Genomic DNA, 18,523 nt, shown 5'->3' with positions numbered 1-18,523 from the left:
ATCGCTGGCCAACAATTGTCAGCAATCCCAAAGTGCAGCTGAAACCACAGCTGAAAACGCAGCTCCTAACCAACGTGAATTTCTGTAGAGCACCAAATCTCAGTGAATTTCTATAGAACACACAAATCTCAGGAAAACTCTAAAGTGTACCAAATCTCGAAGTGAATCTCTGTGAAGCACCAAATGTCAGTAATTTCCACAGGGCAGATCATCAGGTAGTGAATCTTAAATTTAAATGCATCTTTCCAAGTGGAACAGGGCAATATAGGGTCATTGTGAGATGATGATGACAGCTTCATGTACATTGGATATATGATTTTGTGTCATTAGGGGCAATAGCTGTGTTATATCAGCTATAGATGCTGCATGCAGGGCCATATTTACCATAAGGCACAGTAGGCACAAGCCTACAGGCTCCTGATGATGGAAAGGCAGCTCACTCCCCACCCCAAGTGCTATCTGTGCAGAGTGCCGAGCGGAGTGTAAAAGAGAGGTTACACACCCAGCTCTCGGCTTTCCACTGACCAGATCTCCCTTCAGCCAGGGGGCAGTGGGGAACCTCTAATTACTTAATTCTGAGGTTACTCTAACCATCTAATACTTGGGGGCACCTCTAGCTACTAAATATTGAGGGTATTTCTGGCTACCTAATACTAAGGGGCACCTGTAGCTGCCTATGACAGGCAAGGGCAGTAAGGGAGAAGTGACAGCTGGGCCAGGCAGCACACTTGCAGTGCAGTTCAGAGATGGTTTGTAGGTCCATGGAGGGTGGAGTCTAGGGTGTCAGGACATCTGTGCCTATAGGCTCCTGTGAGGTAGATCCGGGCCTGGCTGCATGCATTCCCCAGGCTTGTGTCTTATGCTGGGAATACACGGGTCAATCCGGCGGCCGATTAGCCGCCAGATCGACCCCAGCCGCGTCCCCGCCGCATCCCCGCTCGTCCGCGCGTGCGCTCGGGGATCAAGCGGGCGGGAGTCGAGCGGCTTGATCGGGCCAGCTGAATATTATCAGCTGGCCGGATCAGCTGGTCGATACACGGTACAGAAACGTACCGTGTATCCCCAGCATTAGAGTCTACAGGAAATTCATGCTTCTAACTGGATATTTAAAAATGGTTTGACATTAGCTAATTGAGTGGCTTCTACACAGAGCACTGCCCTGGACTACAGAGACCTCTGGTGATTCTGTTTGTACACCTCTGAAGTTCTATCACCTTGACAGGACAACCTACCGGTTTCGGGATAGACTGCAGGACACTTACCTGGCCAGCACGGGATACAGTAAATCAGGCTCAGTAGGACATTTGTGGCGGGAACCACTGACAAGCAGAAGGCAGGAAATCCCAAGCTACAAGCTAGAAGAGAAGGAACAGTTAGTAGAGGACCCAGCATGAGGCTCAGGGCTCAGATTTTAGGAAATAATATCCAGGCCAGAGATAGTCTGTGAGATGACAATTACTCCAACTTGCGTGAAAGTTTCATGCAAATTACAAGCTAAAAAAAAAAATGACTTGTTGACCAGATCTAATCCAGACTGGAGATAGCCTGAGAGCAAAAGGTGGACTGTATGCTGTATGGGGGTAATGGTTTGGAACCACTCTAGGCTGGGTCATAGCAGACCATAGAGAAGAATGATAGACAGTGCCAGTATGTGTGCTTAAAGTGTACCTGTCATGGTGGAACAATTTCTATACTTCACACTGGATATTAGCGTTAGCAACGGCCGCTCCGCACCGCCAAAAACAGGCCTTCCGGGGGAATACTGGGTTGCTTGCGGTATTTCCCAACTGGCATCCGCCCAAGCAGGAAGGGACATGCGCTTGTGGTCACTTCCTGTTTAGAGTATACGGAAGTGCATGGAAGCATATTGTAACAAATATGCTTCTGCGCATGCGCGCTTCACCGCCGCTGCCAACTTTTTTAAAAACCTTGCATTGTCATAGACTTACATGACTTCCGGTCCGACGCAGATCACTGCAGGTCGCCATAGGAGCCGCATGGTAACATGAGTATTGAAGGCGTTAGATAGGAAACTTCAACGTGTGAACCGTACCGTGTAAACTCCTCCACAGACTTTCACTTAAATAAATATGGCAGCCTCCTTATCCCTCTCACTTCAGGTGTCCTTTAAAATGAATGAATCGTATTCCCTGTAGCATAACATATATAGTATCTAAAAAAAAAATATTTATTTGCTTTGAAGTAATGTCTTCCTTTCGATTTCTTTGGGTTGTGGTCACAAGAAGCTGCTGACTCATGCACTGCATGCTGGGAGAGTACATCATCTGTGGTACTGGATTTCTCTCCCAGCATGCAGTCAGCCGCTTCCTGTGGACACAATCATGTGACCACAACCAAGGAAATATGAAAGTAATGTTGGGAACGTGCTAACACAGTGGTTCCCAACCTTTTCCGGCCCGGGGAACACTTTCTGACCATATTTTTCTCCGGGGAACGGCGGGGGGCGCGCGGGTGTTTGCGCGACCTAGTGGACAGTGCCGTGTGTAGCAGGCTATGGGGGGGGCTGGGGTGCGGCTGCATAGCTAGCATAGTTGCCCCAGTATAGGGAGTTTAGTTGCCCCAGTATGGTTAGTATAGTTACCCCAGTATAGCTAGTATAGTCCCAGTATGGATAGGTAGTGCCCCAGTATAGGTAGGTAGTGCCCGGTATAGCTACTATAGTGCCCAGATAGCTAGTATAGTGCCCAGATAGCTAGTATGGTGCCCAGTATAGCTAGTATAGTGCCCAGCATAGCTAGCATAGTGCCCAGTATAGGTAGGTAGTGCCCCAGTATAGCTAGTATAGTTGCCCCCAGTGTAGCTAGTTTAGTTGCCCCCAGTGTAGCTAGTTTAGTTGCCCCCAGTATAGCTAGTTTAATTGCCCCCAGTATAGCTAGTTTAATTGCCCCCAGTATAGCTAGTTTAGTTGCCCCCAGTGTAGCTAGTTTAGTTGCCCCCAGTGTAGCTAGTTTAGTTGCCCCCAGTGTAGCTAGTTTAGTTGCCCCCAGTATAGCTAGTTTAATTGCCCCCAGTATAGCTAGTTTAATTGCCCCAGTATAGCTAGTTTAGTTGCCCCCAGTATAACTAGTTTAGTTGCCCCCAGTATAGCTAGTACAGTTGCCCCCAGTATAGATGCCCAGGAGGGGGGAAGTAGCGCTAGAAGGAGGGGCAGTGGAGGCAGCGGTGGGGAGGGGGGAAATATCCCCCCCCTCCCTTACCTGGGACCCCTCCTTCTGCCTCTCTCCCCCTCCATTTATCGGTGGCAAGTGCGGGGCGGCTTGGCGGCGGGGAGACATGCGCAGACTTACCACTTCTGCGTTCCAAGCGCCGGCAGCGTCATGTCGTCAGATCTCCGCCTTCAATGCCGCCCACTGTGCTTCCTGATTAGCGGAAGCACAGTGGGCGGCATTGAAGGCGGAGATCTGACGACATGACGCTGCCGGCGCTTGGAACGCGGAAGTGGTGAGTAATTCTCCGCGTGCCTCCCCGCCGCCGACCCCGCACTTGCCACCCATAAATGGAGGGGGAGAGAGGCAGAAGGAGGGGTCCCAGGTGAGGGAGGGGGGGGATATTTCCCCCCTCCCCACCGCTGCCTCCACTGCCCCTCCTTCTAGCGCTGCTTTCCCCCTCCTGCGTTCTACATACAGTAGGAACGCACGGCACACCAGGCAACATGCCGCGGCACACTAGTGTGCCGCGGCACAGCGGTTGGGAAACGCTGTTTATTGGTCTGTCAGATTTTTATCATGTCAACCAAACGTAACAATAGTGCAGGAGAATTAATGAAGTAAACATGCAGTGAAGTTTCATGCTCTGCTGGCTTCAAATATTCATTAAAGCTAATGGGAACCGGTTTGAAAAAAAAAAAAAGTCAGATACTCACCTAAGAAGAGGGAGGCTCTGGGTCCCATAGAGCACTCCCTCTCCTCTCCCAGTGCCCGCTGCTGTCCTGGCTCCCCCCGTAGCGGTATTCGACCGTTTCGGTCAAATACAGCTGTCTCCCGGCCAAAGGGAGGCTTCGGAAATGCTTCGGGAGCCCCAGTGCTCCCAAAGACGGGCCGCTCTACACTGCGCACATGCGCGCGCCCTCTATGACGCACTCGCACATGCGCAGTGTGGAGCCGCCTTTGTTCGAGGAAGACTCGGCTCCCGAAGACTTCCGAAGTCCCCTCGGCGGGGGATGTGAACGGAGGAGCCAGCGCAGCAACGGGGGCACCGAGAGAGGAGAGGGATGGCTCATTAGGACCGAGCCTTCCCTCTCCTTAGGTGAGTATCTGCCTTTTTTTTTTTTAAACTGGGGTTACATTAGCTTTAAGGGGCTGAGCTGATAAAAAGTTACCATAGATATTTATATATCGCTAAAAACGTATTAATTATGGAGAGGGAAAATGCAGACATTGGGTTTTTTTTTGGGGGGGGGGGGGGAGCTTCTACTTGCCCAAATGCTGCAAGAACCCTCTCCCTTATTTAATCTAATTTACTGAGTCCCGGACTCAGAATGAGAATGCCGGTCAGGTACAGTGACCAGATTTAAGGGGGAGGGGGCGGATGGTACGGCACGCTGCAAAAAATGGGTGTGGCCATTACATGACGTTATGGTTTTTGTTATGTTATAAAAGAAAAGAAAAGAAAATATGCCCAAAAAAAATGTTTGTCACAAGTTAACAAGCTGCTACTTGGTTGCTTACCTCCAATAGAAAGGCTGTGGCCTGTTTAATGCCTATGGTTGTGGTGGTCTTATTTAAGAGTTTAAGTATATTATTGTGTAAATGTCAAAAGCATTCCCATGGCATAGATAAGGGCAGTAATGGTGCTCAGAAGGTGGTTACAGAGCACAATGCTCAGCGCTGAGTACTGAAACTAGGCGCCGCCATAGCAGTATCGTTACCGCGGGACACGTAAGGGTTATTCAGGTTCTGGCGATCACCAGACCACAAATTACTCCTCCCTCTTTAGGGGCCCATACACCTAACGATTTTCCCAGCGATGTACGGCCAATTCGATCACAGTGATCGAATCGGCTGTGAAATCGCTGCGCACACCGTTGACAGAACGATCGATTTCCGTCCAAAATCGATCTTTCCCGTCGATCCGTCCGTGCGGGAGATTTTTCTCGATCGCTGGCGAGTCGGGAGTGCGTCGATAGCGGCGTTCGAATGTCGACGACCGACGCAATACAGCGGGTATACATTACCTGTTCCGGCAGGCGCAAGTCCCCGCTGTCACCGCTGTCTTCTTTCCGCGCTGGGTTCCGGACCGGCTGCAGCTACACAGAATTTCCTGTCCCGGCAGGAAGTTTAAACAGTAGAGCGCCCTCTACTGTTTAAACTTCCCCTGGACAGGAAGTTCAGTAGCTGCAGGAACGGTCTGGAGCCCGGAGCAGAGAAGAAGACAGCGGGGATCAGGGTACTCGCGCCGGCCGGAACAGGTAATGTATGCAGGGGGGGGGGGGGGGGGGCAGCGGCAGCTCCACAGATTGTGAACGGGTTCAGGCTGAAATCGATTCACAATCTGTTTGCAGTAAAGGTGGCCATACGATCCCTCTCTGATCAGATTCTGGTCGAATCTGATGGCAAATCGACCAGTGTATGGCCACCTTTAGTTGCAACGACTCGGTGGAGAACTAGGGCTTGATTCACTAAGACAAATAGCATGCCTTATCCAAGATAACACTCCTTTTCAAAGTTAACACACCTTATCAGAGTAGCATAGCGAGCGATACGAACCCGCAGGGGCTCAGGGCAGGACAAGTAAAGCTCTCGTCATTGCCAATTAGCAGGCATAAGTTTGTAGCGCTCGCTATGCTACTCTGATAAGGCGCGTTAACTTTGATAAGGTGTGTTATCTCTGATAAGGTGTGTTAACTCAGATAAGGCATGCTATTTGTCTTAGTGAATCAAGCCCATATGTTTAACGCCCATATGTACGCATAATGGTAGGCACACTGTTATGGAGAGGTTATGGTGGGCACTAATGTTGGTGTTTGAATTTGACATAGGGAATTCGTAACATCTGAATACTCCCAATCTCTGTTCAGCAACGAACAAGTGGACAGGGTCAGAAAGAGTACAGTGTGACCTTCTCTGGACCCTGTCCACTTTTTGGTGCTGAACAGCGGTAGTATTCACATGTTTTAAATTTGTGATGCCGAATTCAAACATCAACATTAGTGGTCACACTTGTATGACCTGTGAGTAAAGAGTAAGGGGTATACTCCAAGGTATATCCCCCCCCCCCCCCAGCCCATTGCTAATAGAAACAACTAGGATGATAGTTACAGACCTGTTTGATTCCCATGTTGTGATGTCACAGTCTGCACTGCTGGGGGGATCGGGGTTGTATGATCTGGAAAGAAAGCAAACTCTCCATTAGCAGAGAATCACAGAGAAATGTGACATGGTTCACACACTGCAGGACTCGAGTGAAACCAACCTGCATTTCTGACTTGCCAGTCGGTCAAACTGAAATTTGGGCGCCACCATAAGCACCTATATAAACATTGGCTTAAGCCGTAATTTGGGCGCCTAATAATTAGCGGGTGCACTGCTTGTACAACGGCACCCAAATTATATCTCAATGTCGATGTTTGTATTGGTGCCTATGGCGGTGCCCAAGAACTTCCTTTTTGTTTCTTGCCACAGGATCGGCAGCGAGGGCGAAGGGAGGGTTACGGTTAGGTGTGGTGGAGGCGGTTAGGGTTAGGTAGGTAATTTGTGCCGCACAAATTGTGGGGGAAAGTTAGGGTTAGGCTTCAGCTCAGTAGTTTGTGCGGCAGTGGAGAGGTTTAGGGTCAGGTGTCAGGTAAATAGTTTGTGCGGGGGGGGGGGGGGGGGGGGAAATCTATCAAATGACAGCATTGCACTGTTCACCATGTCATTTTCTTTCATGTTTGATCAAAATTTTTATTATTTTTTTTGTCACAAATCGATTCAAATTATGATCGATGTGGCTGGTTGCACTATAGATTTTGTGTATGACCTGCTTTAAGGATACCCGAGCTGAAGTCTTTTGTACACATGCAGACTCCAGGCATGTATGGGCAGTAGTCGTCATGCCCACTGCTCCACCCATACCTCTCTCTCTCCCTCCATTCTTGTTTGGAAGCCCCCATTATAGGTGCCAAGTTGGCCAAGTTGTGCTCTACTGCTCAAGCGCTGTCCTGGAGAAATAAGTCTGCACCCCTATTTACCTATATGGAAGATATCTACAGAAACGATCTTCTCTCTAGTCCCCTAACATGCTCCTAATAGGACTACACCATCACTACCAAAACAGCCCATGAGTAAAGATTGTATTAAGAAACAAAGGTAAACTAGCTCACCTAATACAGTGATGTTAAAGGCTGACTCGTAATTTTTAGGCCTGTCGTCTTCAGAATAATGAGTTATGACGCTGTACATTCCGCTGTCCTCCAGTGAGACCTTCTTCAGCAGAAAGGAACAGTTCTTCTGGTCGAACTTAAGTCGTCCTTTGAAATGGAGGCGGGCCTTCAGATGGCCACCTTCATACCATCCGATTGGCTGCTGATGCTTTCCGCTCCTGAGTTCACAGGTCATCTCTGCATCATGACTACATGGTCCAGGGCAAGGCAAGTCAATTGTGGAACCAAGAAAACCTGAAAGGTTGTTAGGCACTCCATCGCCTGCCAAGACACAAAAGGACCAGGAAAAAAAAAAGAACATTAGAATTGTGGTAGGTACATATGTAGTGTTCTTAATTCTTTAAAATGGAGACACAGAGGCTAAAAGGGTTTTTTGTAAGTATAAAAAAATTAGTTGTAAAGCTAAAGATGTGCATAAAGAGACAATGGCGCTGTAACGATTGCGGAATCGTCTCCGTGGTCAGCGCACCAGACGTGCGCTGACGTGGCGGATTTCCTCCACAAGCGTATATTTGAGGACACCCAGGCTAGGTGCTATGCACCCGCAGAGGGCAATTCCCTCCGGCAGATGGCGCTGTGGAGTGCAGGCGAACACAGTCGCTGCACAGTCACAGATGCCAGACGGGAATTGTACAGATCCAGGACAAGGTACGATCAGGCAGGGCTGGATAGCCCACAAGAAACAGAGCAAAGGGACAGAACCAATGTGTGTCCACCAAACTAGTCGCCACCCAGCGACGGTGAACACACAACAGCGGAAACGAAGTGGGAATGCAATCGCAAGAATGGCGATTGCCGACAGAGACACAAGACTGAGCAAAACAGGGCACGAGGGTAGCAAAGGCACAGCAAATAATACAATGAGGAGATACGGAAAATAACAAATGCTAGCTAACCGCGAAGACCGCACTCATTCTCAACAGTGCACGCGGTTATGCGCGGTCTCCACGTGATAAGCACAATAGAGACAAGCACGCCTAACTAACCATTAACAGACAAACATGAAACAGAGGACGCGAGCGCTTGCTTAACGGTTACCTCACCGAGCCTCCAGCAAGCGTAGCAGACAAGACAGACACACGAAAACAGGGACAAGCGAGAGATAGGATGCACAGCACTAGCGAAAAGTGGCTAGCGCGATCCAGGTACAGAGTAGCAGAACAGAAGGATCCACAGCACTAGCGAAAAGTGGCTAGCGCGATCCCAGGAGACAGAACAGAAGGATCCACAGCGCTAGCAAAAAGTGGCTAGCGCGATCCCAGGAGACAGAACAGAAGGATCCACAGCGCTAGCGAAAAGTGGCTAGCGCGATCCAAAGAGACAGATCAGAAGAGATAGCTGGTAGCAACCGCTGCACCAGCTATACTCCAAGAACAGAGATCAGAACCATTTCCTGTCGACCACCGTTGGGACAGGACAATGGCAAAAGAACAAACAAACAGATAATACAACCTAACTGGGCTAGAAGGAGAGCCTAAAGCAACCCCCAGGAATTAACTATACTAGATAGCAACGGCTGACACTCCAGCAGTGTCCATCAGGAACAGACCATGGAAGGGAAATGACCAGCCAAGCCTTCTGGGAAACATAAAGCTCTTATAGTGCCAGTCATCAAAGAAGGCAGGTAGGGGATTTGCATAACGAATGTATGCAAATTCCCCAGCAAGAGAACAGACCAGAACTTGCAATGGAAAGACAGGTCTCTGTTCCAGAGTCCTGCAGCATGCAAACCTAAACAATGGTCAAAAGGCTGCCTGCCTGCGCAGGCAGCTGAGCGGATTCTCACAGGCGCTCCAGGCGAAGGCCTGAGATGTCTTTGGCTAAAAACTGCTTTGATTACCTGGAATTCACTGTGCACCATTTCATGCCTTAGATCACTCATTTCAAGTTGTGACATCATGCAATGCAACGTCAGATCTTAGCGACACATAGCATCATAACTTGATGCAGCTGTTCCACAGAATTTCCCATTGGAAATACAGTCATGTGAATCATAATCTCTGGTGAGCAGCTGATAGCTGCTCAATAAATGGGTGTTCTACAGCTAGTCAACTGTTCTAACTCCTCAGGACAGAGTCATCACCTAACTCCACCCACCTAATCCTTCTGCTGCTGAGAGGCTAACTCTTTCTGGCCAGCACTGCAGATCAGCAAATTCTCATCATTTTCTGAGTTTCTCCCTACTCAGGATGTAATTAAGCATTCAACCCTTCCCACATCCTCCCTGTGGTGTCCATAAACACTGTATGGTTCTCTCATCACCATGCCCCGCATGCAATAAGAAAAGTTTTTTTTCCTCTGTTCTTTTATATTATTCTTTAATAGAGACATTGGATAGGGTGTTGAATGGGATAAATGCTTATTTACACACTAAAGACCATATGCAATTAACTTTTTCACCTGAGTTTTCTCTAAGTAGATAATTTTTCATCTTCTATTTAGGCTAATTTTTCTCGAAGCAGTTAATTTCGGCACTGAAGCTGGGCGCCGTTATATCAGCGATGCTATGCTGTGCGCCTCGCGTAACGGTAATTCAAAGTTTCGCCGATCGCCAGACCCCAAATTACATCTCCCTCTGAGTGGCAACAACTTTGTAGAGACAGTCCCTCTTTGGGATCCCTGTCCATCTGTCCCTCTTTCTCCATCACTTGTCCCTGTTTCAGGACTGATGTACAGATCTGTGTGAATATATGTATTTTTCATTTTTTACTGAAAAATGTGTTTCATTGACCTTGTTTCTCATGCTTTAACCCCTTGCCGACCGCTCCGGCAGCAGCCCCAGGACGACTCCATGCCGATCGGCCTGAAATGCTAGGGGCGGGGATTGCAGGAGATTGCGTCCTCCGATGCGCGCATCCCTGCTGGAATGACGGAGCTCCGCTCCGCCATCAGTCTCCCAGCGGCTGATGCCTTTGACAGCCGATCATTGTCATTGGCTAGTGTGGGGTGGGGTTTAAAAAATAAATAAAAAAATAGAAAAATTAATTGCAAAAAAAAAGCTCTGTTGGTGTGTGTGTGTGTGTGTGGGGGGATCACCTGTGTGCTGAGTTGTATGGCCCTGCAGCGTGGCTTTAAAGCTGCAGTGGTCCTATTAGTAAAAAATGGCCTGGTCACTAGGGGGGTTTAACACCGCAATCCTCAAGAGCTTAAATTGGTATATTTCATATTTTAAAATGTTACTATGAAGGAAAGTGAACCAGGATAGAGAGGACCAGTGTGGTTTGAATTATAAAACCACATATTTTTCCAATGAAATCTTTATGGTATGCAGGACTAGGGGTGTGATGGGGTGTGATCAGGGGTGTGGCAGGGGCATGGCTTAAGTGTCCCTCTTTCTCATTTCAAAAAGTTGGGAGGTATGATACATGTTTATCTCATCATGTCACATGTCACCTCGGGTACATTTTATATTGTTTTTTTTTTTTCACAATACATTTTTATTGAAGCAAATAATCCAATACAATACAATATATACATATGTAAAAGTATTTTCACCATAGACAGAACTGTGAAGTTGGACATCTAATCATATATACCATATCGGATACATATATACACCATAAGATACATCGGGGTAAAGTTCTATACAGTTTTATGCATGGCTGAAAAGGTGACAATGGAAAAGTTGTGGGGCCCATACATTGGTCGATTTCAGCCATGGATCGATCGATCAGAAATTGATTCTATCAAATTCCCCATTCGATCGATTTGCAGCCGATTTCGATGGATTTGATCTATCTGACAGGATGGAAAAATCTAGGTGGATCTGCTGCTGGTTGCAGATCGATGGCTCATAGAGTTGAATTGGATCTAATGGTCCAATAATGCATTTAGATCAATTTCCAATAGATTTCATTCTGAAATATATTGGAAATCTGTTCCTAGTGTGTGGCACACATCAGATAGATTCCTGTCAGATTCAACCTGACAGGCATCTGCCAGAAATCTATCTGATGGTCGGATCTGCTGCAAATCTACAAGTGGCCACCTTTAAACTCCTTGCCAGAGTGTAAAACTGCTAACCTTCCATTCGCATGGCCTATCAGGCCGGAAGGGAGAAAGCTAACACTTCTGGTAGCTAGATTAAAGGTAGCCATACACTGGTCGATTTGCCATTAGATCGACCAGCTGACAGATCCCTATCTGATCGAATCTGATCAGAGAGGGATCGTATGGCTGCCTTTACTGCAAACAGATTGTGAATCGATTTCAGCCTGAAACCGATCACAATCTGTGGAGCCGCCGCTGCCGCCTGTCCCCCCCCCCCCCCCCGCGCATACATTACCTGATGCTGGCTCCGGGTCCTCTTCTCCGCATCTTCTCCACGCTGCACCCGCTCCATCCCGGCGCTTCCTGTGTCACTGCAGTGACCAGGAAGTTCAAATAGAGCGCCCTCTATTTGAACTTCCTGGTCACTGCAGTGACAGGAAGCGCCGGCAAGGAGCGGGTGCAGCGCGGAGAAGATGCGGAGAAGATGCGGAGAAGACGCCCGGGAGCCAGCGTCAGGTAATGTATACCTGATCGGATCGGCCGCCGCTAGCGACGCGCTCCCTACCCGCGGGCGATCGAGGGTAATTTCCCGCACGGCGCGATCGACGGACCGATCCGATTTTGGGAGGAAATCGGATCAGCGGGTGCGTTTAGCGCGAACGATTGGCAGCAGATTCGATCCCAGGATCGAATCTGCTGTCGAAACGGCCGCGAATCGGGCCAGTGTATGGCCACCTTAACTCAGAGCAGTGGTTTATAAACCAACTGAGTATTGAACATATAAACTGTCAATGCTTTACCAAGGGCTTTGAGAATTATGAAATATCCCTTGTTAAGGTCCAGGGAAGAACCTTGGAGCCACCAGAATAATCCAATGATACTGGTTCTAGCATCAGAATGTGACAATCTGTCAGCTAGAGCACGGGGATCTGATTACGTGATTATCTGCAGTACAACCACTACTGCAGATATTAGAGCAAAGTAATCAGTATCTTCCTGATGGTAAATCAGCGGAAGGCTCACTACAGATGTAGCGCCTGAAACAATCAGACGGGATCAGTGTCACACCCAGCACCTTGATTATTGGGGATCCGCAGAATCACCAATAATACAAGGACAGACCCGATTATATAGCAATCTGCGGAATTGCTTATAATGCGGGCTGTTCCAAAATAGGGTAATCAACACACGAATAAATGTGATAATAATCAATGCAGTAACAATACACAACGTAGTGGAAATATCCACCACCCGGCGATTCCTCAGAGGTGTGGTTACCTCTGAATGGGAACCCCGAGTGTGAGATCCCCTAATAAGGCAGAGGGAGATTCTCGGCCTCTAGCAGTAACAGTCTGCTAGGGCAAGCGTCTCGAAGAGGCAAGCCTCAGAGAGAACCCTACAGTGGGAGACGTTCCACTGAAGGGTGAAAGGTCAGACAGGCAGAGGTTCGGCAACAGTACGGGCAGCAGCGGTACAGAGACGTGAGACGAGAGGATAGTCAGAAACCAAGCCAATAGTCGGTAACGGTGCGGGCTGGCAAGGTACAGAAACAGAAGGCTGATTAAGAGTCGGTAAACAGACAGGGTTGGCAACTTGAATCAGATAGGCAGAAGTACAATAACAATTAGAGTTAAGGATAGTCAGGGATAGCCAGAGTCATACACAGGTAAACAATACAATATAATCCTAATCTGAGGTGTGAAGTCCTTGATTTCGACACCTGGGATCTAGCCTAAGGTCTGAGCGCTAACACAGAAGTATTCACGACAGCAGACAACTTGCTACTGACAAGCAAGTCCTATATGTAGCCAAAGAGCTGCCCAGCGCCGCCCCAGAGCCCCAGCCAATCCAAGGAGCTGCTGGAGTCAGCTGACCGGCCTGGTCAGCTGACTCCCCTTCTGGATGCATAAAGTTCCTGTCTCCTCGCGCGTGCGCGCGTAAGGCGGAGACACTGAGCCGGCGACTGAGCAGATGACCCCCCAGGCAGCAACCGTGCGGCGGAGTCCGCCGAGCTCACGGACTCCGCCGCCTGCCCTACTCCGCCCGCCGGCCGAGAAGCAAAGGCTCCCGCTTGTGATGCGGAACCCGCCGCCATGTGCGTTCTGGTGGCGGTTCTGCTAGTTATTACACAGAAACACTTATTAGTAAGTATGGCTGTATATTAGCATGTAACCCACCCTCACAGTGATGTTTAGCCTAAAAACAAAACAAAACAAAACAAAAATTCCACTGAGAGATTAATCTTGCCAGCAGTAAAGATGCCGGCCTCTCTAATACATACACCTGACCCGAGCAAGGCTACCTCAGGTGAGCACAGAGGTATGTCCATCCTGGATCCACACACCTCTGTGCATTGTCCACTCCTCTCCTCGTCTCCAATCCCCCCCGTCCTTGTAATCACTCCTTGAAAAGTTTGACTTATGGGAAAAGACACATTTTCAGACAGGAAGAGGCGGGCTTGCCACAATGTTTCCTCCTATCACATTCCCATTCACTGAATGGGCGGGGAAGAGAAGGGAATAGGGGCAGGGGTGATAGGAAGGAGCATCGCAGCAAGGCTGCTTCTACCCGACTTAAAATTTGGCTTTAGCCAAAAGTAAAATTTTTCAAGGAGTTAAATTTTTTTTCCAGGACCATAATGAGAGGTGTATGGATCTCGCATGAACAACATGCCTCTGTACTTACCTTAGGAACAGTGCTGCCCATAATTATTCATACCCCTGGCAAATTTTGACTCAGTTACTTTTATTCAACCAGAAAGTACGTTTTTGATGGGAAATGACATAGGTGTCTCCCGAAACATAATAAGACCATGTTCAAGACTCAAGAGGCATTATTGTGGGAAAAAAACAAAAACAAAAACAAAAAAACATTTCTCAGCTTTTATTTGCATTTGAGCAAAAAGTGTCCAGTCCAAAATTATTCATACCCATGGGCGTCCCTACGTCTGGCAAAATGGGGCATCTGCCCTCCCCTGGCCAGCTGCTGCCCCCCCCCCCTAGCCACCCGAACCCGGAAGTGTTTGAAGCCGCGGCTGCCACTTGCTCCCCGAGGCTGACAGGCTGCTGCTGTGCTGCCCATCACTCACCCACTCTCCCCGTGCACTGGGCGGGCGGTTGGCAGGTGAACAAGTCCCGGTGCCCACCCTCTACAGAGTCCCCCTGCGTCCCTGTACCTATGCACTGCAGCGCTATCATCAGACAGATGACAGGCGCTGCAGAGACTGTAGCTAGGCAACAGCAGGAAGCGGTGCCGACTTCTTGTTCTTGCATGTTGCCTGGGTCTAGGAGAAGTGGCCCCACTTGCTTGCCATCCAAGCCATCGTGGGACACGGGAACTTCTGGAAGTCTGGCACTGCACAGTGCTCAGCATCCGACAGGAGACTAGAGATGGGAAGTTCGGATCTTTTCAATGATCCGGATGATTCGAATCGGATCATTGAAGAGATCCGGATCTTTGATCCGAATCTCGGATCATTTTACTACTGGTGTTCCAACATTTTAGCATACCCGACAGAATAGCATACAAATGCTACTGAGCATGTGCAAAGTCATGCAGGGCATACATTAACCCCATAATACCCATCAGCAGCATTAACCTTTTCAACCCCAGTTAGCTGCCTGTGTGCTGATGTGCAATCTCCACTATCCAAGTGGACATAGAGTTAGAATAAAAAGTTGTCCGAGCGAAGCGAGGACCGAGCCCGCAGCCCAGCGAGCGAAGCGAGCGGGCAAGGGGACACTGATTCTACTAACAAGGGGTATATCACTTTAAATGTATGCTATTCTGTCAATGTATGCTAGTTAGTTGGAACACCAGCACATTCGGGGGTGAAATGAATAGCAGGACAGGTCTTTCCCTGCTGTGGACAGGAGAAGGGAAGGGGGGTGGACACATAGAGAAGGGGAGAAGATGGACAGAGGGCAGGGAGTGGACAGAGATGGGAGGAGGGACGAGCAGAGAGCAATACCCACATGCTGCAATCATATGCTTTACATGTATTTCACCTATATGCTCATCTGTGTACTTTGAAAGCAAACATCGCAGTGAAAGAAAGCATTCCCAGAAGTGAAGTGCAGCTGTTTAGTGCCGAGTGCAGGAGGATCATATTACGCTGCAATCACAGTGCCTGCAAAGTTACTGAGCTGTGCTGAGCCAAAAGCTTCCAATGTGATCACTGTGCACAACTACGGAACAGACAGCCTATAATGGGCAGCACATTGCAGCCAGTATGTGTGCTCTACACATATCTGGCAGTGGCACCGATGTCCCCTCTCTCTCATCTACCTGTGTGGCTGCAAGGCTGGCTCCCCTCCAACTCAGCGATCCATCCCTGCTCTGCTTCAAGGACCCCGCTGCCCGCTGAGAGGGGGCGTGTCACTCCTTGCCCCGCCCCTTTTTCGATCCGAATCACTCATTTTGATGATTCGGATGATTCGACTCACAAAATAGATTCGGATCAAAGATCCGAATCGTTCATGATCCGGACAACACTACAGGAGACAGGAATCCCCAGGCAGCAGTGAGCTCCTCCACATGACCTCACCAGCCAGCCAGGCAAACTTCACGTGCACTGGATGGCTAGTTGTCTCCCGTACTCTGCTGCAAGACGAAGGTATGGGGGAGGGGGTAATAGAGGCTGTAAAGCTGCAGCAGAGAGACCGTCTGTGAGTGTGTCCCCCTCCCAATCACATAACTGTTTAGGTGTTATAAGTCTCCCTGCAAGCTGTAGAGCCCTCAGTGTAACTGCCTCCCCCCCTCTCCTCAGGCATTCATTATGTGTAAGGGGGGGTGGGAGTTGATTAGCTGTGTGTATGTGTGTGTGTCAGTGTGGTGTCAGTGTGGTGTATGTGTGTGTGTCTGTGTACAGTGTGTGTGTCAGTGTGGTGTGTGTCAGCGTGGTGTATGTGTGTGTGTCTGTGTGCGTGTGTGTGTGTCAGTGTGGTGTATGTGTATGTCAGTGTGGTGTATGTGTGTGTGTCTGTGTACAGTGTGTGTGTGTGTCAGTGTGGTGTATGTGTGTACAGTGTGTGTGTCTGTGTACAGTGTGTGTGTGTGTGTCAGTGTGGTGTGTGTCAGCGTGGTGTATGTGTGTGTGTGTCTGTGTACAGTGTGTGTGTGTGTGTGTGTCAGTGTGGTGTATGTGTGTATGTCTGTGTACAGTGTGTGCGTGTGTGTGTGTCAGTGTGGTGTATGTGTGTGTCAGTGTGGTGTATGTGTGTACAGTGTGTGTGTGTGTGTGTGTCAGTGTGGTGTATGTGTATGTCAGTGTGGTGTGTGTGTGTGTCTGTGTACAGTGTGTGTGTGTGTCAGTGTGGTGTATGTGTATGTCAGTGTGGTGTATGTGTGTACAGTGTGTGTGTCTGTGTACAGTGTGTGCGTGTGTGTGTGTCAGTGTGGTGTATGTGTATGTCAGTGTGGTGTATGTGTATGTCAGTGTGGTGTATGTGTGTGTGTCTGTGTACAGTGTGTGTGTGTGTCAGTGTGGTGTATGTGTATGTCAGTGTGGTGTATGTGTGTACAGTGTGTGTGTCTGTGTACAGTGTGTGCGTGTGTGTGTGTCAGTGTGGTGTATGTGTATGTCAGTGTGGTGTATGTGTGTGTGTCTGTGTACAGTGTGTGTGTGTGTGTCAGTGTGGTGTATGTGTGTACAGTGTGTGTGTCTGTGTACAGTGTGTGTGTGTGTGTCAGTGTGGTGTGTGTCAGCGTGGTGTATGTGTGTGTGTGTCTGTGTACAGTGTGTGTGTGTGTGTGTGTGTGTGTCAGTGTGGTGTATGTGTGTATGTCTGTGTACAGTGTGTGCGTGTGTGTGTGTCAGTGTGGTGTATGTGTGTGTCAGTGTGGTGTATGTGTGTACAGTGTGTGTGTCTGTGTACAGTGTGTGTGTGTGTGTCAGTGTGGTGTGTGTCAGCGTGGTGTATGTGTGTGTGTCTGTGTACAGTGTGTGTGTGTGTCAGTGTGGTGTATGTGTGTACAGTGTGTGTGTCTGTGTACAGTGTGTGTGTGTGTGTCAGCGTGGTGTATGTGTGTGTGTCTGTGTACAGTGTGGTGTATGTGTGTGTCAGTGTGGTGTATGTGTGTGTCAGTGTGGTGTATGTGTGTACAGTGTGTGTGTCTGTGTACAGTGTGTGTGTGTCAGTGTGGTGTGTGTCAGCGTGGTGTATGTGTGTGTGTGTGTGTGTCTGTGTACAGTGTGTGTGTGTGTCAGTGTGGTGTATGTGTGTACAGTGTGTGTGTCTGTGTACAGTGTGTGTGTGTGTGTCAGCGTGGTGTATGTGTGTGTGTCTGTGTACAGTGTAGTGTATGTGTGTGTCAGTGTGGTGTATGTGTGTACTGTGGTGTATGTGTGTGTGTCGGTGTGTGTCAGTGTGGTGTGTGTGTGTGTGTGTGTGTGTCAGAGTGGTGTATGTGTGTACAGTGTGTGTGTCTGTGTGGTGTGTGTGTGTGTGTCAGAGTGGTGTATGTGTGTACAGTGTGTGTGTCTGTGTGGTGTGTGTGTGTCAGAGTGGTGTATGTGTGTATAGTGTGTGTGTCTGTGTGTCTGTGTGTTTCAGAGTGGTGTATGTGTGTACAGTGTGTGTCTGTGTGTGTCTGTCTGTGTGTGTCTGTGTGTGTCAGAGTGGTGTGTGTGTGTACAGTGTGTGTGTGTGTGTGTGTGTGTCAGTGTGGTGTGTGTGTGTGTGTCAGTGTGGTGTGTGTGTGTGTGTGTGTATGTTTTGGCATACATTCAAAGTGTACCTGTCACTAGGGGTAGAAGAGGATTTATTCTTCCAGCCCCATGTAGTCTATCAGCTCTGTTATTGCCCTCCTGGTGCCCTTCAGTGCCAAACACTAACCCTCCCCCTAACTACACCTACCACCAACCCTCCTCCTCCCTACACCTACCATCAACCCTCCCCCTACCTACAATTAACACCGACCTTCCGCCAACCTATACCTAACACCAACACCACAACTATCAGACTTATTATTAGTATTAATTTAGAGTTAAAGGGGAACTTCAGCCTAAACAAACATACTGTCATCAAGTTACATTAGTTATGTTAATTAGGATAGGTAATATAATCTCTTACCCACCCTGTTTTAAAAGAACAGGCAAATGTTTGTGATTCATGGGGGCTGCCATCTTTGTCATGGGGGCAGCCATCTTTT

The 18,523-nt window shown here is 48.7% G+C and overlaps 1 protein-coding gene across 4 annotated transcripts in view; it reads right to left on the bottom strand.

The window, feature by feature from the left end:
• LOC137545111 (uncharacterized) overlaps positions 1-18,523 on the bottom strand; it is a 92,662-nt gene that overhangs the window by 26,395 nt on the left and 47,744 nt on the right. For 2 of the 4 annotated variants that reach the window (XM_068266223.1, XM_068266227.1), the window contains exons 2-4: positions 7,322-7,642; positions 6,283-6,345; positions 1,263-1,355 (exon numbers count right to left, since the gene is read on the bottom strand). In XM_068266223.1, coding sequence (XP_068122324.1) covers positions 1,263-1,355; positions 6,283-6,345; positions 7,322-7,642 — 477 coding nt within the window. Of the gene's footprint in view, positions 1-1,262; positions 1,356-6,282; positions 6,346-7,321; positions 7,643-13,673; positions 13,751-14,546; positions 14,624-18,523 lie in introns of those variants that run through there. The other 2 variants (XM_068266232.1, XM_068266233.1) reach the window with 2 other exon arrangements.

This window comes from Hyperolius riggenbachi, chromosome 1, assembly GCF_040937935.1.
Source record: "Hyperolius riggenbachi isolate aHypRig1 chromosome 1, aHypRig1.pri, whole genome shotgun sequence".
Taxonomy (NCBI): domain Eukaryota; kingdom Metazoa; phylum Chordata; class Amphibia; order Anura; family Hyperoliidae; genus Hyperolius; species Hyperolius riggenbachi.
The sequence above is the reverse complement of the archived record's forward strand: the minus strand, read 5'-3'. Positions and strand labels throughout refer to the sequence as shown.